Source organism: Calidris pugnax, unplaced genomic scaffold (assembly GCF_001431845.1).
Source record: "Calidris pugnax isolate Ruff unplaced genomic scaffold, ASM143184v1 scaffold15, whole genome shotgun sequence".
Taxonomy (NCBI): Eukaryota; Metazoa; Chordata; class Aves; order Charadriiformes; family Scolopacidae; genus Calidris; species Calidris pugnax.
This window is the reverse complement of record NW_015090774.1, coordinates 4,463,841-4,490,619: the sequence shown is the minus strand read 5'-3', so window position 1 is coordinate 4,490,619 and position 26,779 is coordinate 4,463,841. Positions and strand designations below refer to the sequence as shown.

The window sequence follows — 26,779 nt, the reverse complement described above, 5'->3', positions numbered from 1 at the left end:
ATAGAGAATTATTGCAGTCCAGTAGATTCATTAAATCACCTTCTAGATTTCCATAGCAGAAATCTAAATTTCTATGGGACGCTTCAAAACAACTATACAAAAGATGTATGTTTTAATATTACAAGATTGCTCATAAGGGATGAGAAATTTCAGAGGGTCTGAGTTTTCCATTTTTGCCTCAGGACATTACAGAAGAGCTTGACAACTTTATATTTCAAATTAATACTAATAATGAAGAATGTTATAGTTAGTTACATCTTTCCTTGACATGGCTTTTTTTTCTGTCATACTTAAAATGTGAAAGCTAAATGTATGAGGCACCGTTCAGTTTTGATTCCTAAATAGTAGATTCTGTTTATGAAGCAAAAAGAAAACACTTGGAAATCAGCAGCATGCTCAAAATGTAGCAAATACTTGGAAAAAGATCAGGTTTTCAAGATTCGCGTGAACATTTTTTCTATATGGCCAAATTTTATTGGCACTGCCATTGCCATTCATCCACAGTATATGGCACTGAGATAATCAGGTTTACACTGATGTGCAAATGGAATAGCTTTGCTGCAGTTCTGGAGGCTTTTAATAAATTTCATTATTGAGATCTTTAAATATTGTTGATAACTAAGAGGAACTTTTACATTTCACTAGACTTGTCTTTTCTGTTCTTTACAGCAGTGGCTTACTGCTAACAGAATTTCAAGCAACACAAGGTATTATAGATGTATGCATGCTATTAGCTTATTTTAATCTATTCTGTCACACATTTTAAAAATTTTAAATACTTCAAGAGGAACAGAATAGAAAATTGGATTCATCTATATGGAGTAAAAATACTGTTACATAAACTAGAAAACTCCCCTATGTAAGTGTTCTACAGGAATAAAACTACAATATTAAGAGGATAATTATTATTTATCTTCTGGAAATTTGAGCCTGCCTTATTTCTTAAAAGTTGCACTGAATTACTAAATTGTTTTAAAATCAAGAACAAACTTGTGTAAGCATGTAATCTGTCTCATCTAGAGAAGTGCAAACCTTATTTTAATTTATTTAATTGCCTGTTTTTCTATGATTGCATTGTCACATATAAGTAGGCAAGCTACATTCCAATTAATCGGCAGGTACGGGATGCAGTCAATGTGCAGTGACACAGCTTGGTGTGGGGTAAATTGGCTTTGCCTTGACTGGCAGGTGTCCAGTTCTTCATTTTTTCCACTTGGGTATCTAAAGTAGGGTTGTGAAATTCCCTCCCAGCATCGAATGCTCCAGGCACTGCAAAACTCTGCTTTGTAAAATCTCGGTGTGGTTTTGGTCTTATTGTAAGTTATTAGACTGTCTCAGTATGGCCCAACATTGCAGAAAAGGGCAATTATATTCCTTCATCTGTAAACATTTTTAATGGAATTGCTTCTTGTCTGGAGGTGTTCCTTGTTGCACTAAAAGATATCTTTGTAAAAAGCCTGAAGTCATTTCTTACAGCAAGAAAAAGTATATTTGAACAGCTGGCAGAAAGAAATATGTTCACAGGTTATGACTACCAACAGCAAAGGCAAAATCAATGGGTGACACAGTTTCTCTTCACATTTCACTGAGAGTATTTATCTGCATAATAACCCATGAAGACATGGCTGAGAGAAGGGGAGTCGTATAAATAACGTCCTGTTCATAAGCCTCATCCTAAATAAGAGATGTGTCTTTAGTTGAGGAAAGCTGATATTTTCTTGGATCTGTCATTGAAAGGATTATTCAAATCTGTAGTTTGTCAGGGTTAACATACTCTTTCTCATTCCTTTCCCATCAGAAATGGTAATTGACAACTTTTAGCAAGGATCAGTGTATTAATCTGTAATACTGTTTACAATTACTTACTTCAGTTATCCTGTGTAGGGGAAGATTTGCTGGTGCCTTGTTTTTTTCGATTTCATTTTTTGCAGAAGTGCAGCCAACATAATCTATTTTAGAACTGGCTTGGGAAAAAGCAATTTTTCTTCTAAGCTGTACTCCCCCAAATGAAAGATTTGGGATTTCAAGACCAGTACTATTACCAGTCATTTCTTAAAGTGTTTGGAGAACCTCATCTCGACAGAGGTAAACAGGTCACAAGCCTACCATATAAACTCTAAACCATCACAAAGTGATTTATGGTTCTGGCTGGTGCCTCACCGAACAGTTGTACTAAATATAGTTATTTGCACAATGCAGTCTTCTGGGATTTGAAAAAACAGTTTGTATAAAATAAAGACTGTCCAAGGCTTGGGCACAAAGCTTGGCACAAAACAAACATTTTTAAGGTCAGAAAACTTTGAATAAATTCTTTCTTTATATTCAGATATGCCTTTGTATTTGTAGTAGAAAGCAGGAAAATCAATGCCACGAGAAAAGACTGTCATTTAAAATGAACTGACCAGAAATTCCAGACAACTGGAATGCTTCCCATACAAAGTAAGCCATGTTCTCCCTTCTCTGTGCTTTTTTTCCCCTTTTCTTTTGTGGCCACCAAAAAATACACAGCTGTCTCTTGGCTTCCTTGAGAATGTTGATGAACTTCCCTTTCGTAGTGAACTGCCTCCCAGTAGTGTAGGAGGCCCTGCTCATCCTTTTTCTCTGCAGATGTGAACTGCAGTAATGGTCACCTGTTGTACATGCTTTGTCACATGGCAAAATATTTTAAAAATACAAAAAGGTGGAATAAACTCTCATCTATCTGCTCTTTAGTGTCAGAAGCAGGGAAATGCAGAAAAATGATACTTTATGTATTCATTGGCTTACAGGAGGATTAGAATTTATGGCTTTTAACTATATATTCAGAATCTGCAGATAAAGTTGTCCCAACCTTTCTATGAACGTAATTATCAATTAGTCCAAAAATATTTTGAGACTGTATTCCTGACTGCATAATATTTATTTGGTTGGATTATACTACAAGAATACATCTTTACAATTTCCTGTTTAAAAATTCTCAATGAAAGACTCCTCTCTCCTTAAATCTTACCTTCTCCACATACATTGTATTCCCACTAGTTGCTTCAGGTCCTAGTTGCTGGATCCAGTCTTGCAAATGAAAGTCAATGGACATGCTCCAGTGAAATATTCAGAAAGAACGATAGGGGAAACCTCGTTAGAGCCCTAACGACAGGGCAGTAGGTTTATATAGCGCTCAGCACTTGGCAAAGGATCTGTTCTCATCGCTCCATCAATTACAGATTCCCTGTCGCAGGTAGTCCTAAAACTGAACTTCTGCTGAGCGTTTAAAACAGGCAGCAGCAATATTTCTGCAGGTTTGCCAACATCCTTCATTTTGTCCAAAATGCATTAGGCAGATTCTAAATATCTGCTTCATGCCCTAAACTGGCAAAACTGCCAATGGATCAGAGCATACCAGGTGCTCTTGAGGAAGTTAGTTAAATGCGCTTAAATACCTTCTCTGAGTGGGAAGCTGGCATTCTTGCAGGCCATAAATTAATTCACATTAATTTTGGAGCGAAGGAGGCACTTTTCAAGTCAGTCTTGTCTCTTAATGGGGCAATTCCTGAAAGCAGAGATTTTGGGTTACTTTGAATCCTTTATCTTTTCAATTTATGCGTAACAAAGGAACAACTAGATAAAAGATAGTTTGCTTGAAGTCAGTTAGTGTTTCATAACATCTGTTAATCAGCATGTGCAGCACATCTTTGCAGCTCAGGCAGTGAGGAGGCAGGCATCTCTGGCAGAGAGGCTCCATCTGCTGGCGCTCCCAAGCAGGCTCCAGGAGATGCTCTCAAGGTGGTTTCCATACCTACCTGAGAAAACAACTGAGTTGTAATGGGATGTGAAAAATGAGACATTTCAGAATGGGAAAAGTTGCAAAGAAGTAAATATCTTTTATTTCTCCCTGCCTATTTTGAAGCCAATAGATATAGTAGCCATGCTTACTTGAATATAAAGATTTATAGAGATGTGTCTGTGAGGAATTGTATTTAACTAAACAATTTCCATGTGGAACTGCAGGGGGAAAGATTGTGGCTAGCATATCATAGAAGTGAAACTGAGACGGTAATGACTAGCAAAGCAGAGCCATCCTTGGAGTTGTCATATAAATGTGGTTCGACAGCAGGTATCATTACAAAGAAATGCTTTCAATTATCACTGATGCTTTGACTCACCAGGTAGTGAGTGCCATCCTAAGGAGTATTTCTGCAACTGGTGCATATTCATTACATGACATGCTTTAAACTAAAAGGATGTGGGTTTGTCAAAGCTGAAGAGAGGTCAGACTCTAATAAAACTAGAATCAGATCACAGCTTTTAAAGGCAAACTCATTTTTTTTCTTTTTCTTTTTTTTTATTTCTCACCTCTTTTTTTTTGCTTTTTTTTTTTTTTTGCTTTTTTCCTGGTGCTGTGTATTCCTGCCCTGTTTTGGAAGCAGTTACTTGATCAGTTAGTTTGTATGATAGACTTCCAAGAAATCGGTCTTTAGTTATTTCCAGCACCACTGTATCTAGAAATGTCCATTTGTGGGAAGGAACTGAAAGATCTGCTCTTCAATTTTCATCTTTATGGCCATAAACCACTCTTCTCCAGTACATCTATGCACAGTGACCAGGTTGATAATATGGAATAATGCTTTGTTTAAGAAGATGCATATTAAGCTTAACTTAAACAAACTGACTTGAATATGTTACATCAAATCACCTATTCTCTTGAAAAGCAGTGTTCATTTGGTCTTCATCTAGATTTTCAGGAAAGAAATGAGAGGCTGTGATAGTGATAAAGCCCTCTGAAAGAAGTGCTTGGAGTTGTAGCAATCATTTGAGCTTTCCTGGACAAACCAGCACGTTTAAGGAGAAGGGAAAATATGGTTGCCTCTCGTTTTTAGAGTCCTACAAAAACAAAATGTTCTGAAGTGAAAGATTGTACTTTTTTGGTGCAACTGTCACAGAGAATGTTGTTGTTTAGGTATAATAAGCTGTTCCTGCTCATAATGTCTGTACCTACATGTGATTAGGCAGCTGTATAAAGATAAGATCACCTAATGGTCTATGCTATGTTCTGGAAAAAAACACTTATTCAGCAGAACTTGATGCACCTAAATTTAGTGAGGGTTCTTCTGCCTTCTATTTCTATTCTAATCTGTCTTCTATTTGTGTTTCATTTTTATTTTATTAGAAGACAACAATGGATGGTCTCTGCAATTTGATAAACATTATACAAAGGACAAATACAACAAACTGAAATCTCTGTATGCATTTCAGACAAAGACACCAGAGTGTTGTGAGTAATTACTGATATTTTTTGTGTGATTATTACTGATGATTCCTAGAAAGAAGTATATAGCAAATATCAGAAAGAGAAATGTAGTGCAGTTTCATTGATAGTAAACCAGAATTAATATCCCATATGAACAAATGCTTTGAAACGAATTTCAGTTCCATTAAGAGTGATTCATTTTCTGTAAGCCAAGCAACAAACATATGCCAATTAAGAGGGTATTATAAATGTTTATCTGAATATATTAATACAGCTGGAAAGACCATGAAACACACATCTTTCAGAGTGAAATGAAGGCAACATTCCTCCAAATTCACTTCTTCATACATCAAATGATTCTGGGCATAATCCGTCCCTTTGTACAGATTTTCTGACTTTGACTAACTTAAAGCAGATAGATGAGGAAAATGGAGCAAAGATTTCCTGATGCATTTTTACCCCATTTTCACCTAGACAGAATTGTGCTCATTCTAGTAAGTATAAGAGGACCGAGTAATCTAAAAGAGCACCACAAAAAATACGAAAAACTGTTACCATTCCAGATTTCTGTACAGCAAGCCTAAAACCAAGAGCTTCTATAAGCTCTTTTACAGAGGTCAGCAGGTAGCAAAAAGGTTTTGTTTCACTTTATATTTATTGTTAAATTCATCCCAGGTCTAAATCAATTACATAGAAACATGTGCCTTACTTTAACACAGCCTGGTATATCTGCCTTTGTGCTCACTTTTCTTTCATACTGTACTTCTTTTCTCCCCGTCCTACCACCCCACCCATCCCACCTTTTGGCACGACCACCCTCTTGCTCTCACGCAGCGGCTGGTGCTGTGCCAGCAGAGTGTACCTGCCAAGGGCTGGAGATCTTCTGCGACGCTGCCAAGCTGCGTGCTGTCCCGTCAGTCCCTTCAAACATAACCATAATGTAAGTAGAGAAGAGAAGTGGTCATTTGCTCTGTTCAGGTTTGACTGACAGTCCTACAACCTTTTCACAATTACAATTAAAATTATGATCGGTTGGCTCAGATGGTGCTTGTGAAAGCAAAGTGTCTCTCTGTTGACAAGTCCTTTAGCGTTTTAAGTACAGATTTTCCCTACATAAAAGGAGAGAAAAGGAACTAAAAAACTCTATGAAGTGATCGTTTCATGTTTGCAACAGTGACTTGAGCTATCAACAGTTTCAGGAAATCTAAAGAAATCTTCAAAGGAAATGTTTCCTTTTAAGACACAATGCTTAGGACCTTTTTATTATTCTATGATTCTGCCAATATTTCTAGTCTACATTCCTGGCAATAAAGTCAATAACCTTGAACTCATTGGAACTACCTGCTTGAGTAAATCTTTTTAGTTCTCATTCAATGTCTCTGAATATACCATTATTTAAAGAGATTTAATCTGGGCTGGGTCATCGTACAGATACGTATGTGTAAGTCAAATTTTTGGAAGAGATCAGGGAATGGTTGATATTGCTCTTATTTACACATCACTGTTTGAGAGGACATTTTCTGTGTGGTGAGCAGAGGGCAACATCACATGTCCTTACCTGAGGATCTACCCCACAGAGCAGGGGTACGAACCTTTCTGTTTGGCTCCGGGTTGTGCTCACGTGTGGCCAAGGTTCTTCTTCTTGGGTCCATGTTCAAATACTGCAGTACTTCGTAAGACTGATATGGAATGTCAAATATATATTTAAACTGGCTGTTGGCTCGGGATCAGTGAAGACTTCAAAAATAATGCCTCAGTTCTAGCTGTAGAACAAAGCAGTGAGTCAGTTCAGCTGGCTTTCAGGCCAGGATTTCCTTTAATCCAACCTGAAAAATTTTTATTCTTGACAGGACACTTGAGTCGGTGCCCAATGGAGATGGGGACATAAGGACACATGCAACCAGGAAACAAACTCTATATGCATTTGAAGTTTGAAATAAATTTGGTTTAGTTTATGCTCAGATTTTCTTAACTTTTATAGTTATTATTTTGTTAGTTGCCCTGGGGACATGGAAGAATATTTTTAAATGATAAAGTATTTGGCTTAAATATATAGAAATATTGAGGCAAGTAGAGGTAACATATTCAGATGGTTTCATGTTGCTTTTGTTATTTAACAGTGTGAAAGCTGTCCTTATTGAATAATGAAAGAGGCAGTACTGTAGGAAGCTGGGAGAGTAATTTTACTGTGCGCATTCATTCCTACAGGTCTCTTCAGAGGAATCTACTAAGGAAACTTTCTGCTGACATTTTCAAGAAATACCAAGACCTTAAGAATCTGTAAGGGAGTATTTCCACTTAAAATATCTATTCAAAATCTATCTATCCAAAAATATTTATTTTCTCCCTCTCACGTATGCACACACAGAGCTTAACTCAAAATTCTGTTTTGTCTTACCCTTCAGTACTTCATCTAATTGTGTAACCTGTTTGGCTCAAATAGCTTGATTTGACATCTCTATTTTTGCAAAACCATAATTTCTGCATATCTAGGGTTTTTTTGCATTGACTATTTTATACCAACAAATTGCTGAACTTTCCTCATATCTGAAGGAAGTTATATTTACGATGAACAGTGATGTTCCAAAAGAAATTAACTTAATCCATTTTTTCTGCAGAAAAAAAAAAAATGGAAACTTAATCTTCTATTATCATGGGGAGCTTATTTACATGGCACTTTGGTTTTACTCCTAATTACATCTGGTACTAATTTCACAATGCCCGAACTAGTCAAATTGTTACAGCAGTGCAATACTGTGCTATGTTTTATGATGGGTAGCATATATGTTGTTCAAAAAATCACAGCCTTTAACCAGCTTTCTTTATAGAGATTTAGAGAAATTAACAATTAAAAGCAACAGTCTAGAGCAGGGCTCTTATGTCACCAACTCATGGCTCCCACATTCTAGGCAGCTCACGGTCTGTAGCTTCTCCGTCGCCTGTGCTGTGCTGCAGCACCACCTCCTGTTCCACGCGTTCAGTGCCAGTCTTAAAGTGCTGAAAGATACCTTCTCAGCCAAAGAAATCGTCCCTAAGATGTATTGATATTATTTAGTGTTAATTAATTATGACTACTGACTATTAACTTCACACGTTTCTGATTGACAGCTGTACATTTTCAGAAAGCTTTTGAGCAGCTTTTGGGGCAAACCCATTCTGTAAAAGCCAGTGTCAGGTTTCTTATGCTTTTTAACAGAAATGTGTCTGGACGCTTTATTGACTGTATTGTCAAATTTCAGGTGTGCAAAGTTTGACAGTGCCTTTTTGAGTATCACACATGCATCCGGTTTCATTGATAGATTTTAATTGGTTATTTACACTAGCTTTGAATTTGCGTGCTTAAAGAATTAATAGTTGTATCTTCTTAGGTACCTTCAGAATAATAAAATCAGAGCTGTATCTGAACGTGCTTTCAAAGGTTTATACAACTTGACAAAACTGTAAGTACTGCTTTTTGAATACTGAAGTAAAGAGCAAGGGAAATCGCTCTGAGAGTCGCTATGGATGTCTTGCTCTTACTTGATTCAATGTTAGGAAGCTGCAAAAATGGTCCAAATCTTGAAATCAATGATTGGATCAAGAAAGCAAATACAGATTAAGAGTTATCTGTGCAAGTTTATCTGACAGGACAATACTTTGAAAATACAAGTGGGGTCCATACTCCAGATCTGTTCCCCAAATCTGCAGAGTGGAAGAAAGAGAGAGATGGTCAGAAAGAATGAAAAAGGAAATAAACCATAAGAAATACCTTGTGATGAATCAAAACTCTTTAACGTTATATTTTGGTTTACAGAAGCAAACAAAAGTAGCCAGTATGGGTAATGAGAAGAACACTATTTTGCAGCAGCTTTTTGAAAGGTACTGCTAATGCCTAAGGAAAACACTCAGTGAAAGAGACGATAAATAAATCGTGTTGTTCAGCTCAGCTTTTCATTTCTGCAGTGTTTTTAAAAGGAAATTTTTTTCCTATGTTGTACCTCTTCATTTTCCGTCACATGAGTGTGGTTGATTATCTGTTATTACAGCTGCTGTTATTACCTTCCCAGACCGTTTATAGCACAGCCCCTCACTCCATTGCTCAGGCTTGCTTTTTCCATGATTCTGGTATCTAATTGTGACTAAAACATCCTTAGCAGAGACTGAACGGGATCCTGGGAACATTTGTGGAATGAATCGCTCCACAGAAGGAAACTGGGAAGGGCCTAAATTATGACAGGGTGAAAATATGTAGCCTGTGGTGTTTTCCTACAGATAAGACAAAATGCTCACGATAATTGTTCCGAAGCCCTCACTACAGAGAGTCCTGCCCTGCTCTGGCATTTCTAGGAAAGACGCAAGCCTGCACCTTTCCTTCTGTCACAAAAAAAAAAAATTGGCTTTCTTGGGGAGAAAGAGACTGGAACCACGTATAAGGGGCTTTTTGCTTACTTAGTGGGTTATTTTTCAAAGAAAAGCATGAAAAACTACCCTAATCAAAAATGATAATTATGAAAAAAATTTAGCAGTAATTCTGGTGAATTATAAAGGAAAAATCTCAGAACTCATTTTCGTGCATCTGATGCTAATTAGTCATTCCATTCATTTGTCTTACCTGGGACTTGTTTCAGATACCTGAGCAACAACAAGATAACCAGTTTGAAGCCTGGTGTCTTTGAAGATCTACACAGGCTTGAATGGCTGTATGTTGTTTTCTTATTTGTATGTTTATTTTTTTAAGGACTAAATGAAGCAAGACAAAGAAATATTTGGATTGTTTTAATTTTTGTGCATAGTGATACTTTATACTAGATAATAACTAAGGAACTCCTGTTGCACTGTGCAAGGTAAAAATCCCATTCACTTTGGTGAGAGCAGAAATTTGTTCTTGGGGCCTTAATGGTTCCAATGACTGGTGATTTTACAATACTAAATAATGCCTATTAGTAATTGCTTGTTACAAATTAATACATTCAATAACTCAGATGCTGTAAAACAGTAAAAAGATTTTTTGGGGGGCAGTCAATAGTTCTTGAAGTGTCCCAGACAAAATGACTGTCATAATCTGAAATATTTTTTTATTACTGCTTTCCAGATAGATGAAATTTAAATACTGTTTTGACTCAGTAAAGTTATTGAAATTAAGCAATCAATAATATACATAACATATTTCTCTGTGTTTTGAACTGATGGATTGTTGTGGAACACCGTTATGTGGTGCTGCCTTGTTTTCACAGGGAATTAATTCAAATTCTTGATCAAGGAATTTTGAAAACTGGCAAGAAAATATTTTTTTTTAAATTTAAAACAATTGCTTTCTCTGAGGTAAAATTTATTTTTTTTTAAATTAAATTCTTCTGAAAGGAAATTAATTCAATGTATACCCTGACCTGCTATGGAGTAGTGCATTAATTTTTTAAGTAGTCTGAATGGGCATTTGAAGAAAACCACTTCGATTGTGTTTGGTTTTTTTTTTTTCATCTGTTCAATTTAAGACTGCAGTTAATTATCAATCTGATACATGCTTTGCTCTAATTCATAGGATAATTGAAAATAACAGGATAAATCGAATCTCCCCGTTGACGTTTTATGGACTCAAGTCACTTATCCTTCTGTAAGTATGGAATAAGAACCAAAAGCGTTATTGTCATGGTTTGAGGTGGAACAAAACCAATTTTCTTTTCATACACCCAAGGTCTGCTCACTTTGTTATTTTCCTCACTGGGGGGCTGGAAACAGAAGTGTGTAGCAGGGTCACACCTGTGGGGAGGAGTGGACAGGACAGGTCCCAAAACTGACCAACAGGGTATTCCATCCTGTCTGCACCATGCTCAGTATAAAGCTGAAGGATCGAGGGGTCAAGCCTCTTTTTCAATAGCTGGTGTCTGAGGAGGCTCTGTCTGTTCTTTGGCCTTTGATCCCAACCCATGTGTTCCCAAACCCAGTTCTTGAATCCGGTGCCCACCTGCTGCTGAGTCCCAGCTCTTGCCAGTGATGTGATCATCATCCTGGTGGCTCGATATTGGCTTTGTATATATTTTTATATATTTCATTACTTTCTTATTAATATTATTAACTTTTCTTTTTATTGTTAGTATGTCATTAAAGCTACTTTGGGGGGGGGGGGTACCAACCCATAAGTCTCTCTCCTTTATTTTGTCTTCCTTTCCCTTCTGTCATTTGTTTAGTGGATAGCCCAGCCTAAACCACAGCAGTTATTTAAAAGAACAGAACAGAAAGGGCAGATATATGTATGTAAACCTTTTTATAATGGCTGTGCTTGCTCAGCACAGAGTGCCAGCAGTACACCTGTAGCTTTTTCTTATCCCCAGGTGTGATGTGCTGGTGTAGGAGGATTTGGCAGCAGCAGACATGCAGTGTCTGGAAAAGTATAGGGAGAAAAATGAGGGAAAATAGTAAAAAGACAGTGTCCTTGAGAGAGAAAGGACACGGCAGCTGCAGCAATAGGTGGCAGTTGTCCTCCAGAGCCACGATGCAGGAGGCAGGGGTCCCAAAGCTCCTGCCCCCAGCAGCAGCCCTGCCTCCATCCCCAAGACCCTCTCTGTAACCTCCTGCTGTCCTCTCCAGGCCCAAAGGTGAGGGACTCCCTACCTCTGCAGCTCGGAGGGAAACCTCCCTCCATCTCCCCTTCCCTCTGCCATAAATAGAAGTTACATGTTATGACAGAACAGTCAAAACATTTATATCAAGTGTTATGTTTTATTTTAAAAGCAGTGAACATCTTTCCTTTACCTGGTAATTAACAAGTTAAGGACAAAACACTGCTCCTCAGAATGCCACAGGGAAAATATGTGGAAGTTTAATAAAAAATTCTACCTCCAAGACTATGAGAAACAATTAGAACTTTGACTGCCTTTTTGTCAAAGCACAAATACGAAAGACAAGTGTTTTTTTCTGTAACGTAATTTTTGGCAAATATAAATAGTTCTACTATTCTTTTTTTCAGAGAGATGATGAATAATTCTCTTGCTCGTTTGCCTGAAAAGCCTCTATGCCAATATATGCCACGACTAAACTGGCTGTAAGTCTACCTTATTTCACTAGAAAAATATTATTTTGTTGTCTTTGTATGGCGTTTCCACACCACTTTTTCTAATGGGGCACTGAATCTCACAGAGTGCCTGCTGGCTCACTGCGGGGCTGATGGCCTGAAGGCATCAATTGGCTGTGCAGAAATATTATATATCTGGTTCTGACTCTTGTTTGTGCAGTCATGAAGTTCTGATAGTATTTTTCTTTAATTACCTTTGAATAACTGCCTGAATTTATTTTCAGTGATTGATGTTTTGTTTTTATATCCCAGAGACCTTGAAGGCAACCATATCCATCATATAAGAAATGTCACTTTCATCTCCTGCCACACTCTAACTGTACTGTAAGTAATGGGATGTGCTAGCCAGCCAGAGTGAGATATGCTTCTGTTGAACAGTCAAGTGATTTGTTACAGCCAATGTTAAAGTTTCCTGACTATCATGGTTATTTAGATCTCAGGAGATTAAAATGTTCAGTTTCAAATGAGCGCCATATAAAATAACCACTGTTTACATTTATAGCAAAATTCAGCCTTAATATATGCAACTAAACGTCACTGAAGTGATTTTGACTGACATTTTGATTTTTCATTCTAACTTTTCACTTGGAAAAGGAGGAAAAATCTCATAATAAAAAGCAGAAAACATACAACATATGTAGCTCGTTTCTTCATTTAAACAAGTTTGGCTGGTGGGTTGACTGGCTCATCAGTTCTAGAATTTTCCCCAAAGTTTGGTTACAATGATGTTGTAATCATCTTCAGAAAATCCCTTTAACCTTTTGCAGGATTAGCAGGGTCCACTGTACCTGGCACTTTCAATTTTTAACTTGTGCAGTGCCCATATTCTTGGCTTTCTCTTTGCTTTTAAAATCCAGGTTGTTCATCATTTAAGTAGCAAGCTCAGAGGCAGATGAAATAGGGGTGAAGGAAAATTTGCACAGCCATGTGCCTGTGTCCAAGATGTGACTAGGTCACAAGCCTTCCAGTCCACTTAATCTTCCTCCTGCCCTCAGCCAATTTTTACTGGCCTCCTATGGGTTTGTGCATATATATGTATATATACACACACAAACACATACGTGCATAGGCAAAGTTATTTATCAAATAGTAAAATAGTAAGCTTCTACATCTGATTAGTTTGTTAATGAATTAGGCAAATATCTGAAGATGCAGAGAAGAGAGAATTTTAAAAGTTTATAAAAAGTTTTTTCCAAAACCAAATAGATGTCAAGAAGCAGCAACATAACTTTGTTTTATTCTTTCAGGGTGATGAGACGAAATAAAATCAGCTCTTTAAATGAAAACAGCTTTTCTTCTCTCCAGATGTTAGATGAATTGTGAGTTAATTTCTTCTCTTACTTGTATTAATAAGTCACAAAGTTTTATAATTTCTATTACAGACATTATTTATCATAAATTCTGTTTCATATAACATGTCTGGAGATAGCACCCATCCTAGGGATTTTATTCTGTATATTTAGCAGGGAAGAAATAGTCAATAAAATAATTCATATTCTGTGAATATCAATAATATTGGGGATTTTGCTCAAAAGATCCTTATGTTCCCTGAGTAGAATCATACTAATTAATCTTAGACCACCACAGTATCTTTTAGACTGGTTTGCCAGTTTCAGTCAGACTGAGATTTTTACTCCTCTGTCGACAGCTATTAAAATCTGTGTTAAGTGATAGTAAACACACAGCTAAAGAGAAAAACTAAGGGAAAGACGTGGAGCTGGCTAGCCCATGTGAGAAAATTCCCATCATGAAACAGCAAATTTAATTTATTTCCAAGCTCCTACAACTCAAGTTAAGTGTATTTTACTTTCTTTTTGATGTAAATACAATAATAATAAACTATGTATCTAACGGTATATCTGAGCTAACTAGACAAAGAGAAATCTGGTGGATCTAGCTTCCCACCTAGCTTTAACAGCGTTCTTTCAAAGTAGAAGTTTCTTATACCCTGTATAATAAATAATATTTTGCAAACAGAATAAAACTGTTTGCCTTGAAATTGCAAAATGGTTTGGTAAAATTACTGAGCCTCGTTAGAACTTACTGTATCCTACCTGTGTCTCTTTCTGCAGAGATTTGGCTAGTAACAAGATTGAATCACTTTCTCCATATATATTTAAGGATCTAAAGGAGCTTTCACAACTGTAAGGATTCTTGATTCTTATGATGTATTACTGTTTATTACTCATTTGATATGATGCTTTCAGTCACGAATGCTGGGAAAGAAAACAGCACGTTTGTATGCGCCATTTAAGCCCTGCCTAAAAAATACTTACCCCAGAAGTCATTCTATATAACAGAATAGTTTTGTAGAAAATGTGTGTACTCATGTCCCAAAAGGTGTTAAGTCCAAATTCTACGTTTTCTAGATCTTTTGCATATACAAAATGAGCTATGTTAGCTATATAATGAGAAATTAATAATTTCATAGGAATGTTTAATGTGCTATCAGGATTTGGAACTAAAAATAGATAATAAAAATGCATAAGAGCATCATACAGATGTCTTGTTTGAAACTGCTTTTTTCTCGTGAAAGAGTTCCAAAAAAGCACTAGGTATTGTAAAACCAGAAAGACATTCTTTCTTTTTCCCATGACACATACATGGGCAAATTCTCAAATGCTGCTGCTGGAAAGTCCCGATCTCTCTCTCACATAATCTGAAAGAGGCACTAGTCACAAAATTGAAGACCTCTCTGAAGGAGAGGATGTAGTATGTGAAATAACTTATTTTTGTGTTTTTCCAGCATCCTTGGGATCCATTAAAATACACTGGGGCAATCAAGTGTGTACAGCTGCATTTATTGGGTTTGACCATTTTAGTTACAATATCAAAATGAAAACATAAGGAAAAGTTACAGGGAGAAGAAAAAGGGGGTACCTAGAAACACTCTTGCACAGAGTGGAGGCATCTAATGCTAACATCTATTTTTACATTCCACTGCCTCTATCTCTTCTTGAACTCACACAAATGATTACAAAAAATAGATTTTAGCAAATAGCAAAATCAATTGTAATTTATTCCTAACTGCATGCAGTTCAGCTAGGTTCTTTTACTTGAAAGACAAGTCTGGCAAGTTTAATAACTAAATATTTCTGTAGTCAAAAGCTTTAAGCAACAAGCTGGGGGAGGCAGGAGTGGGTGGGTGGAGTTGGGGAGAGGGCTTTGTGTGTGTACACGTGGCAATAGCATGCCTGTGGAGCATCTGACTACTCTTTCCACTGGCTTACCAAGCTGGATAACACTAAATGAATGTTAACGTTTGCAGTTGGAACTGCCAATTGTCCTCCCTACACAACTGGAAAAGCAAATGGGTTATGTAGTTTGACTTTATTTTTAGAACAAGCTGTAAGGAAGATGTTCAAAGCTACTTATGTCTATGCTGTATTTACAGGAACCTTTCTTACAACCCAATCAAGAAAATACAAATAGACCAGTTTGATTTTCTAATTAAACTTAAATCCCTGTAAGTATCAAGTTTTTACATTTTAGCTCTATTTTTTTGTGATTATGTACATCTCCTTCAGAAGGACATGATCCAGAATACATTTTATAAGAAATTGCTCTTGAAATAGATCATAGTTATGTTGATGATCCTCAATAATTTAAGCCTGGAAAATAATTATTAGCAATACTCAAATTTTCCTTCCTGACAATACCAGTTTCATAATGGATTCTTTTCCAACAAAAAGAGATCATAAATTCAGCTTAGAGAAGGAGGACATTGTATTTTCTGTTACAGAACAAGATTAACGCAACTCTCTTTTGACCTTGCACAACTTGTTCACAGAGCTTAAGGGTCATGCTGTTAATGCCATTACCCAGTACCATTAGGATATGTAAAGACAGGTATTATAAAGAAAATTGGGATATATACAAGTTTGGGATCATATTTCCCTTCTTACAGAATTTACTGCTAGCACCATGAAAAGAACAGTGTAAACCAAGTAAAATGAAGCTGCCATCTCAGAGGGAGATGGGACTTTTATAAATCTTTTTGAAGAGTTTAGGGGGAGTTTTTGTGGGTGCAATAACACAGAAGCTCCAACTTGAATTCTGCCAGCAGAGGTCTTCCTAAAACTGTGATAGTACAGTGACAATTTTACAAATCTGAAATTATCCTGCAGTACATCTTTAAGTACATCTTCACAGGCCACTGCAGGTCTGCAATGACCAGCTTGGTAGAACACAGTTTTGGCTCTTGTTGGTCATCATTTCAAAATCATAGAATCATAGAATAGTTTGGGTTGGAAGGGAGCTTTAAAGGTCATTTAGTTCAACCCACCTGCAGTGAACAGTGACATGTTCAATAAGATCATGTTGCTCAGAGCCCCATCCAACCTGACCTTGAATGTTTCCATGGATGGGGCATCTATCGCCTCTCTGGGAAACCTGTGCCAGTGTTTCACCACACTCAGTGTAAAAAATTTCTTCCTTATGTCTAGTCTAAATCTTCCCTCTTTCAGTTTAAAGCCATTACCCTCTCTCCTATCTCAACAGGTCCTGCTAAAAACAGTTGTGGAAATAGAAAAAGACATGTTTCCTTGGATAGACATGCAATAGGAATTTATGATTTGACCCCTGAGCTGTAGCCAGCAGTGCATATGCCTCTGTTGATCAGTCCACCTTCCTCCCAGTGAGTTGGAATCTAGTGGCCAAATTCAACTAAATACTAAATCTGTACACAATTCTAAATTCTACTTGTACAAATTTCTGCTCAGAATTCACATGAATATTGCATTCCAAGCATTGAACAGTGAATTAAAATAAGGCTCCCCACAAGGGGAACCAAAGACCCCTAACCGGTTGCACATTTAACCAGTGGATGGGCTGGGATGGAAAAATACAGGAGTTCTAAAAGAACAACTTACACAGTAACACTGTACTGATCTAGCACTTCAGAGGGAATAATACTGCCATTTTCTATATATTAAAAAATAAGCCTTAAAATAAGAAATCCCATTTATGTGTCACAAGAAAGCCAGCATTTTCCCTTACATGCCATGTTCTGTGTCCCAGCTTCCTGCTGCTCTTGACACAATGAAGACTGAATTCCTGCAGTGGTTGGTTTGTGTAGTAAAGCACTCCCTGGGATAAAAGACAAAAGAGACATGTAAAATATTACCATTGGAACAAGTTATTATTTTCTGAGATGATGAAAGAACATCAGTAGAACAATACTTTGGAAGGGTAACACAATAATCAGAGATTGAACTGCTGGGAGCACTAAAAGAGCCACCTTCGTGATTTTGGAAGAACAGTGAGTTTATTAGAATTAACTGCAATTTATTTTATTACACTTTAGCTTTTACAGAGACTTTCTGTTCAAGTTTCAAAGGGATGACAGATTAGATGCAGTTAAAGTTCATCTCTAGCTTCCTATATTCATAGAAGCACAATTAAATGCTTATAAAATTTGTTCTTTTACGACTGAGTTTCTATGGCCTTTTTATTGAGAGTATATTGTTTACAGCAGCTTGGAGGGCATCGAAATTGCAAACATCCACAGAAGAATGTTTGAGCCCTTGAGAAACCTTTCCCACATGTAAGTAGATTTGTTTTCTTTGGTCTGAATTTTACAATTTATAGAATACTGGATAATTGAAAACATAAGTGTATGAAAAGCAGCATGTGCACAGTTGTTAAATCTTGACAGTTTTGAATTATTTTTTCTTCTTCCAGAGTATGTTTTCTGAGTAGTTACTAGACAGTTTTGATATTCTTGTAACGAAACTAGAACCATATCTCTGTTTTTCTTTTTCACAACCAGATATTTTAAGAAATTCCAGTACTGTGGATACGCCCCTCATGTGCGCAGCTGCAAGCCCAATACTGATGGGATTTCATCCCTTGAGAATCTTTTAGCTAGCATCATCCAGAGAGTCTTTGTCTGGGTGGTATCTGCCATCACCTGCTTTGGAAATATTTTTGTTATCTGCATGAGGCCTTACATCAGATCAGAGAATAAGCTTCACGCCATCTCAATAATGTCTCTCTGCTGTGAGTACTCCACGCATAAAAGTAAAAGAATGTTGGTTTAGTCTGCTGATAGTGTATATGGTATTTGTTGTTATAATATAGTGACACATTTCCAGCATTGGATTAACTGAACTTTCATGTTGTTGCAAATGACGATAGGAAATGCTGTGCCCTTTATGCATCAGGAGGTCTCGTTGGATGCTGCTTTTGTTCTGTACCAGCAGGCAGCTGACACATTCCAAAGGTTTCACGTTTGATTTTAATGCTGTGGGTACTGTGTCACACTCTCTTCAGCAAGGAGAAATAAAATTCCAAATTTTTCAAAGGCCCATAAACTTAAATTTTACTATGCATTTTTGAATAAATAGCGATTTGCACATGTAAGCATTGTGTTCAATACAGATACTCTACTTTTTGCACAAGAAAAAGGTTACTTACGCAAGCATAGAAAATCTGTCAATAATTCCTAGTTCCCCAATGCTAAGAATTAGAGTCTCTCTTATTTTTGTCCTAAAGACAAGACAGGTTTATGGATTAACTACTTGGCAGCAGAATCACCATAATCTCAAGTACCCTGTCCTAATACAGGAGTATTTCACAGATGCTATTAGTTGCGTTTAGAAAGGTAATTGTCAACAGTGTTTAAAATTACTGCAACTTTTCTAAAGGCAGCATGACTTTTGAAACTTTGTTGTTTAATCTTGGGAACAGTCTGAATACCACCACCAAGAACTTTCAGCCAAAATACCTGAGAAACGTTCAGCTCTGTGTTGCCAGTTCCTCTGCCCTTACTAGTTTTATAAGACTATGCACCCCAGTTTTGAATTAGCATAAGGTGAACAAACCAGAACTAAGCTTTGAATCCAGCAGAGAGGCCTTACACAAGACAAATTATCTGAAGCTAAATGTCAATGTCAAAAGGAGTAAGACATAATGAAAAACTGGGTTGCAAGAGTGTTGCTATAAATGAAGCTATATATTTTTCTGTTTGCAAACGAATTTTATCTGAACTTCAAAAAGCGGGTTGCAAACAAGTATGAAACAAAGGCTATCAGTCCAACTAAAAATTAAAAAAAAAAAAGGAATGGAACTGAATTATACTGCCTTAATTGTAATTCACAATAGTATTCTATCATTCCAATTATACTATTGATTTTTATATCTATATGTTAGCTGGCTTTCAAATATGTACTCATATATACATGTGTATGTCTGTTTTCCAATATTCATATAGACAGAGAATGGGAAGTTCAGATGTGTGAATAATGATGTTAAGCACTGTGCCCACAGGTGCTGACTGTCTGATGGGAATATATTTATTTGTGATTGGAGCTTTTGATCTTAAGTATCGCGGAGAATACAACAAGCACGCTCAGTTGTGGATGGACAGTATTCATTGTCAATTGGTGGGATCGCTGGCTATTCTGTCTACAGAGGTGTCAGTCTTACTGTTGACTTACCTGACTTTGGAAAAATACATCTGCATAGTTTATCCTTTTAGGTGTTTGAAGCCCAGAAAATGCAGGACAATTTCCATTTTGATTCTTATCTGGATAATTGGGTTTGCTGTTGCTTTTATCCCACTGAGCAATAAGGAATTTTTCAGGAACTACTATGGCACCAACGGCGTCTGTTTTCCTCTTCACTCAGAACAAACAGAAAGTTCAGGAAGTCAGATTTATTCTGTCGTAATATTTTTAGGTGAGTTGCATTTCTTCTTTATATACAATTAGAGCTCCAAATGAACTTAATTTTCACCCAAATAAGTTTTGCTGTGATATTCACACCTCATATTTAGATGCTCCAGTAAGGACTTACAGACTTCTTCCAGCCTGAATATTTCACTATATTTGATGCATGAAGGGCTGAAAAAGTAAAAAGAAATTAATGACCATTAAGTCCCTGAATGAACAGACTTTGTCAGGGAAGCAGAGCAATAGTAAGGCCAGAGGAGAACTACATGGTCTGGATCATGTGGCAGCCATTTATCAGTTGATGACGAATTAAATATATACCTGAGTACAGGAGAAAATTCAGTGTTCAAGTGAATACAGACTCAAATCTTCTGGCCACTTAATTCTATGGGACCAGCAGTTTAGCTGAAACATTTTTCTTTACTACCCAGCCTGCAAATAGGTGATGTGAAATTGCCATTCTGCTCTTAAATTATAACGCATTTCAACTTCTTAAACAGGTGTAAACTTGGCAGCCTTTATCATCATTGTGTTTTCCTATGGCAGTATGTTCTACAGTGTTCACCAAACAGCTATTACAGCTACTGAAATTCGGAATCATATTAAAAAAGAGATGATCCTTGCTAAACGTTTTTTCTTCATTGTGTTTACTGATGCACTATGTTGGATACCCATTTTTATTTTGAAACTCCTTTCTCTACTCCAAGTGGAAATACCAGGTATGTCCTTTCTTTTGTGATGCTGTTTCAACTGTGTCTCTATGAAGAGCATTGTTTCTACTTTAGGAGAAAATAATTGAATATATTGAACTATATTAGCATAACAAACTTTATGTTACATATCTATATATATGTTCACATGATATAATGAACTATATAGTTTTACTACTGCATTGAGCTATATTACTATAATCAAAGAGTGGTCACCTTTTAGTCAGCCAAAACAAACCTCAAAATTCCAATCTTTCAAGTCTGTCTTTATAGAATATCTATAAAATGTACAAAATGTATTTGAAAACAGAGGCCGAATTGCATTGGCTTTTCTCATCTTGAGTTTTGTTGGTTTTGTTGCCTAAATAAGGCTCAGGACAATACAGTGTTCCCTATCTTGATTTAATAATACAATTCTTTCCCCAAAATAACTTTATTTTATGAACTTACAGTTCAATACATTAAGTTAGATAAAGCTGTGCTTACCTTCTTTATGCTATGAAATATAAGCATTTGGTAACAGCCTAACCTAAAAGACTAAAAATTGCACCTTATTTTTTATTCAGCAAATGCATGTTCTGCATTAGATAAACCAGATTAAACAGTAATTACTCATTTCATAAAGTTAAATACATTATAGAATCATAGAATAATTTGGGAAGGGATGTCAAAAGGTCACCTGGTCCAATCCCCCTGCAATAAGCAGGGACATCTTCAACCAGATCAGGTTGCTCAGAGCCCCGTCCAACGGGAGCATTGACTTGGAGCATTTCCAGGGATGGGGCATCTACCACCTCTCTGGGCAGCCTGTGCCAGTGTTTCACCTCCCTCAGTGTAAAAAACATCTTCCTGATTCTAGTCTAAATCTTCCCTCTTCTAGTTTAAAACCATTAGCCCTTGTCCTATCCCAACAGGCCCTGCAAAATTTTGTCCCCATCTTTCTTATAAGCCCCCTTAAAGTACCGGAAGGCCACAATAAGTTCTCCCCGGAGCCTTCTTTTCTCCAAGCTGAACAACCCCAACTCTCCCAACCTGTCCTCATAGGAGAGGTGCTCCAGCCCTCTGATCATCTTCGTGGCCCTCCTTTGGACCCAATCCAACAGGTCCATGTCCTTCTTGTGCTCCAGAGCCGGACACAGTACCACGGGTAGGATTTCACCAGAGCAGAGGGGCAGAATCATCTCCGTTCCCCTGCTGGCCATGCTTCTTTCGACACAGCTCAGGATAGAATTGGTTTTCTGGTCACTGAGTGCACATTGTTGGCTCATGTCCAGCTTTTTATCTACCAGTACCCACAAGTCCTTCTCCTCAGGGCTGCTTTCAACCCCTTCATTCCTCAGCCTGTATTGATACTGAAGGTTGACCCAACCCAGGTGCAGGACCTTGCACTTGGCCTTGTTGAACCTTAGAAGGTTCACATGGGCCCACTTCTTGAGCTTGTCCAGCTCCTTCTGGATGGCATCCCCTCCCTCAGGTGTGTTGACTGCACCACTCAGAGCTTGGTGGTGTCGGCAAACTTGCTGAGGGTGCACTTGGTCTCACTGTCTATGTCATCTCAATCCCACTGTCTGTGTTATCACGGAGAGCTGCCTAAGTTTACTGAAGTTTTAAACCCCATTTGATAGCATTTATTTTTCCTTGGGGATACACTGTGACAGCTTTGGAACTAAGCATCTGCTTGTTTCCCAAACTGTAGACAATGTTACGGGCACCAGCGGGAATGTATTGATATTACAACAAAGTCATAAAGACAGAGAAGCCGTGGGGAAAGAGAGAGCAAATTAAGCTTTTTCTGTGGCTTTTGGAACAGTACTATAATTGTTTTAGAAATCAAACAACGCAACAGAGGGCACCCGCTAACATCCTTCAGTACTTTAATCCTGTCCCTTCTCTGCCTGCCCCTCAGGTAACAGGCTGACTTACTGCCCAAAGAGTAAGGATGAGAAGGGGGTGCTGGAAAAATGCACAGACTGTGGTACAGGCAGGAGAGCAGGAAATCTCCAGAAAGGAAGACAGTGTGAACACAGAAGTTGTTCCAACAGGGCAAGAAGGAAATAGGTAGGACGTAGGAAAACCAGCCTCTGCGGGGATACAGGGACTAGAGGATATAGCTCTGCAGAAGGACATTGTTAGGACATCATTAGGGTTGGATGTCAGTAGTCACAGGAAGAGGATGGGGAACAGAGATCACAGGAAAAGACAGGGAGAAAAGCAGAAACAAAACATTTTGGGGCAAGGAAATGGAGCTCAGCCAGAATAAGAAGTGTGCCAGGGCTAATAGAGAGCTATGGTACAGCAAAGAGAGAGAAATGGAACTACTGGGAGAGTAAAAAATGTCTAGTTTTGCAGGGAGTCCTGGAAACAGAGAGAGGGGTACGAGAACAGTGCAAGCATAACAGTGAGAAGAAAAAGAAAAGCCCCTGTTGTGACATGAACTCAGCCCAGGAGTGCCTGACCCCCTCTCGCTGGGCTGCGTAGGCACCAAGTGCTTGTATTAATTAATGGGTACAAAAGCTGGAGTGAATGTTACAGCTGCCTTTCTTTTTCCCTCCCCAAGGTACCATAACTTCTTGGGTGGTGATTTTTATACTGCCAATAAACAGCGCTTTGAATCCTCTTCTCTACACTCTGACTACACGACCTTTCAAGGAAATGATTCACCAGGTTTGGTATAATTACAGACAGAGAAGATCCAAAAGAGGTAAAGGCAATCAGAAAACGTACGGTCCGTCATTCATTTGGGTAGAGATGTGGCCAGTGCACGAAATCACACCAAAGCTAACGAAGCCTGTGCTTTGTACAGACTCCTCTGACGCTTCGGTGACTACACAGTCAACGAGACTAAACTCATGCACCTAAATAAATACATTTTGAATCTTCACGGTGGCATCCGCACTGTTAGCTTCACAGCTGTGGGCTTGCTGCTTTACAGCAACGAGGAGAACTGAGGGAGGTACGTATGACACCCGGGCTCACCTGACCCAAAGCAGGAGGAAGAGGGAGCAGCGTGTCTGTTTGCAGGTAGAACTGACACAATCATAATTTTACCAACTCACAGCGGTACCTGGCATTTTGACAACTTATCCCAGATCACGATGAGAAGTCAGTTGTTTGATTTTATTTTTTTTTCCTCCCAGAAGCTAGGAGTGTGGGAAAAAAAATGAGTTATTATTTAAAATATCTCACCCAGAATGCAGAATGTTTCAAAATCATCTGTCTTTGAGGGAAAAAAGGATTTATTTTTTTCATTAAATCTTTTTAAAAAAAATTCTCCATTTCGACAGTTGAATTTTTTTAAAGATTTAATCGGTATCCTCATTAAGAATTTTTTTTCCCTCCTTAAAATTTCTGACTGGCTCTATTTAGGCTGCATCAGCTCTTAAAGTCTTTAGGGAGTAAGAGACTTAAGAAAAATATCTACATTTCATAATTAGACCAGTTTATTATATTTGTCAAAGTCAAGTAAGTGAAAATTTTATTCCTCTTAAAAAATTACCAACTATTCCACTCACATAAAGACAATCCTGAAATTGTGATGATTGGTCTATTCAGATAGAACCAGAGAACTGCGGGGGGGAGAAGGGAAGGTTTTTTCCTCAAAAAACTGAGTGTCCCCCAGCTGTACCTGCTGGAAGTTTCCTCCTTCAGAAGAGCATCCTTCCCTGGAAAGACCAGACTGAGTATCCCAACTTGACACTGCTCTTTTCCTCACTGTTTCTTACTGGGCTCCCATAAGTAGCTCCCCACAGCTTGCAGAATTCAGCAAATTTCAGTCATAGGATGTGTATCTCTGTCCATGGAATAACGGGAGATGACCAAATAGAAGACTTAGTATATGTCATGACACCTACATTTTAATCATCTTGTACATCTGACAAGATGCATTACAGTTAAAATAGTTTAAGGAGCACAGCCACTCAGCACTTTTAGGGCATTATTTTACTTCCCAGTGTTACAAGGGTTAAAAAAAACACAAACAACTCATCTGAAACAATCTTCTAGAGATACTTCCTTCACATACACTTACCAAAGAGAATCTTTTCCATCATGAATTACTACAGCTTCCCTAGTTCTTTCAGTACTGTGCTCACAGACCGATAGCCTGGGAGTCCACAAAGGTAAAAGAAATACTTCTTTTGCATTGATGATTTCAAGCTTTTTCAAATGACGTTAAAAGACACTTCCAATGTTTGCACTTAACTTCTTAACAGCGTAAGAAGTTGAATTTAAAAAGTGTGACTCACACTTCAACTGTTTACAGAACTTTGGATTATCTTGAAATTGAAGATTGTTAAGCATCTTGTTTCCACTACTGTATGTTTTATTGAAATAAAATATTATCTGCTGAACAAAACGACTTATTTTCAAAATCGCTTAGCAACATTTTGGGCTGTGGGATTAAAAACAACTAAGTGAAATCCTGCCACGTGGATTGCCTTTAACTGCAGCAATTAGAACCTCAATTTAATAGAACTTGTGTATTGTGAGGGGCCAAGCCCTCACAAGGACTGTAACTGCTTTGGAGGAGATATGCAAGGATGCCTGTCCTTACCATTACTTGTGTTTTGCACTCAAGTTGATTATAGATATATTCCATATCATCTTTTTTTCCTATGAGTAACACCAGAATATTCAGTATGCCAGATTTTTTTTGTAACATCTTTATTGTTTTGATAAGAAAACTACAGTTTGTCTTTTAAAAAAGTCCTTCCACCAGTAAAACGAGTCTGACTAATAAATCATGGTACAGCCATGTTCTCCTGCAGCCCCCCATTGCATTTCAGCATTACTTTTTTCACATTGCTCTGGTAAAGGCACAGGAGTTTCAGTACAGCTATTTATTACAGATTAGCTATCTTTCAGACCAAAAGGTTATGTTAACAGTAAGCTTGAGACCAATTAACTAGTAATTGCTTAAGGCAAAGATATAAAATAGGACCAAATACTGAAAAAGCTCTAACTTCCCTCCCAAGAGACGGGAGAATACATTTCACAGATTCTCTTCTAACTTGATGGAAGCCTTTACTTACAGTTCAATGTAATCCATCCTATCAGTAAAGAGCACTGTTAAATTTCTATCATGCAGAGATATACGATATACGATAAGGCACTTTACTACAAGAAAAGATAGTGTAAAATCATTTGCAGTAATCAAACAACTTGCGAAAAGTCTGCAGCTTTATAGAAATATATTGCAATATTGCTAAAAACAGTAAAGTTTGGGATTTGGGGCTTATTTAAAGCTCGTAAGTAAGCCACAACTTGGTATATTACCCCATCCTCAGCAGGAAGGAAAAGCGTGCAGAGAGAAAACCTGAAGTGAGTTCAGCAAGTTTTTGTGGAGTTGGCAGGGTTTCTGCTGGTGACAGCTGGTGAAAAGGAGGGGAGGAGGGCTGGCAGTGCCTCTGGCAGGACACCACTTCCCGCCGGCAATGAGTTCCAGGCGTACCGCACACACTAACTTTGCATCCACCAGATTAGCATAAATTAGCCTACGAGATCGCTTGAGCTGCAGCGGAAGAGTCTAAAAGTCACAACCGATTCCCTGAACAAAGTTATTTCACCCAGCGACTTACACACAACATCCACGCGAGCCATCGAGTCTTTCTGACAGAGCTTCGGGCTCACGGGGAGCTGCCCAGGGAAAAACAAAACAAAAAAACCAAACAAAAAAAAAATCCACGTGAACTCCCTAAATAAAAAATCGTTTTAAAACAGAACCCCACGGAACCGGCCGGACGGCAGCCCCTCGGCGGGGCAGGGCGGCGCCTCGCGCCTCAGCCGCTGGGCTTGAGGGACTCGTACCCCTCCCTCAGCAGGTCCCGCCATGTTCTGAGGAACCGGGCGTTCTCCGAGCACTTGGTGGCCAGCTCCTCCACCTGCGCCGACACGGCAGACGTCGCCTCCAGGATCTTCGCCAGCGAGAAGGCGGCCTGGGGGAACGGCAGAGAGGTTGGGAGTCGCCGGTACCCGCCCGCCCGTCCGCACGGCACCCTGCCCCCGCAGGCGCCCGCCCTCAGGGGACTCCCTCCCGCCCTCCCGCCGGTACTCACGTCGCCGATCTGCATCTCCACCTCCTCCAGCAGCTCCCGCGTGTCGCCGGCCGGCAGCTCCGACGGCCGCG

At 38.3% G+C, this 26,779-nt stretch overlaps 2 protein-coding genes across 4 annotated transcripts in view; one reads left to right on the top strand and one right to left on the bottom strand.

The window, feature by feature from the left end:
* Nucleotides 1–25,009, top strand: part of RXFP1 (relaxin/insulin-like family peptide receptor 1) — a 50,598-nt gene extending 25,589 nt beyond the window's left edge. The window contains exons 3-19 of one of the 3 annotated variants that reach the window (XM_014945106.1): nt 5,144–5,248; nt 6,059–6,164; nt 7,433–7,504; nt 8,593–8,664; nt 9,832–9,903; nt 10,743–10,814; nt 12,168–12,242; nt 12,525–12,596; nt 13,520–13,591; nt 14,345–14,416; nt 15,667–15,738; nt 17,746–17,817; nt 18,043–18,272; nt 19,542–19,952; nt 20,446–20,664; nt 23,213–23,356; nt 23,459–25,009. In XM_014945106.1, the coding sequence (XP_014800592.1) occupies nt 5,144–5,248; nt 6,059–6,164; nt 7,433–7,504; nt 8,593–8,664; nt 9,832–9,903; nt 10,743–10,814; nt 12,168–12,242; nt 12,525–12,596; nt 13,520–13,591; nt 14,345–14,416; nt 15,667–15,738; nt 17,746–17,817; nt 18,043–18,272; nt 19,542–19,952; nt 20,446–20,664; nt 23,213–23,356; nt 23,459–23,514 (1,994 nt within the window). In that variant the 3' untranslated portion in view covers nt 23,515–25,009. Of the gene's footprint in view, nt 1–5,143; nt 5,249–6,058; nt 6,165–7,432; nt 7,505–8,592; nt 8,665–9,831; nt 9,904–10,742; nt 10,815–12,167; nt 12,243–12,524; nt 12,597–13,519; nt 13,592–14,344; nt 14,417–15,666; nt 15,739–17,745; nt 17,818–18,042; nt 18,273–19,541; nt 19,953–20,445; nt 20,665–23,212 lie in introns of all 3 variants that reach the window. The other 2 variants (XM_014945096.1, XM_014945086.1) reach the window with 2 other exon arrangements.
* A 286-nt stretch (nt 25,010–25,295) lies between these two features.
* On the bottom strand, nt 25,296–26,774 carry LOC106888628 (chromosome unknown open reading frame, human C4orf46; the record flags this gene model as incomplete). The annotated part of the gene is made up of 2 exons (XM_014942993.1): nt 25,296–26,588; nt 26,709–26,774. Coding segments are annotated over 2 exons (222 nt in total), but the record flags the coding sequence as incomplete, so codon positions are not given.
* Nucleotides 26,775–26,779: the final 5 nt, after the last annotated feature.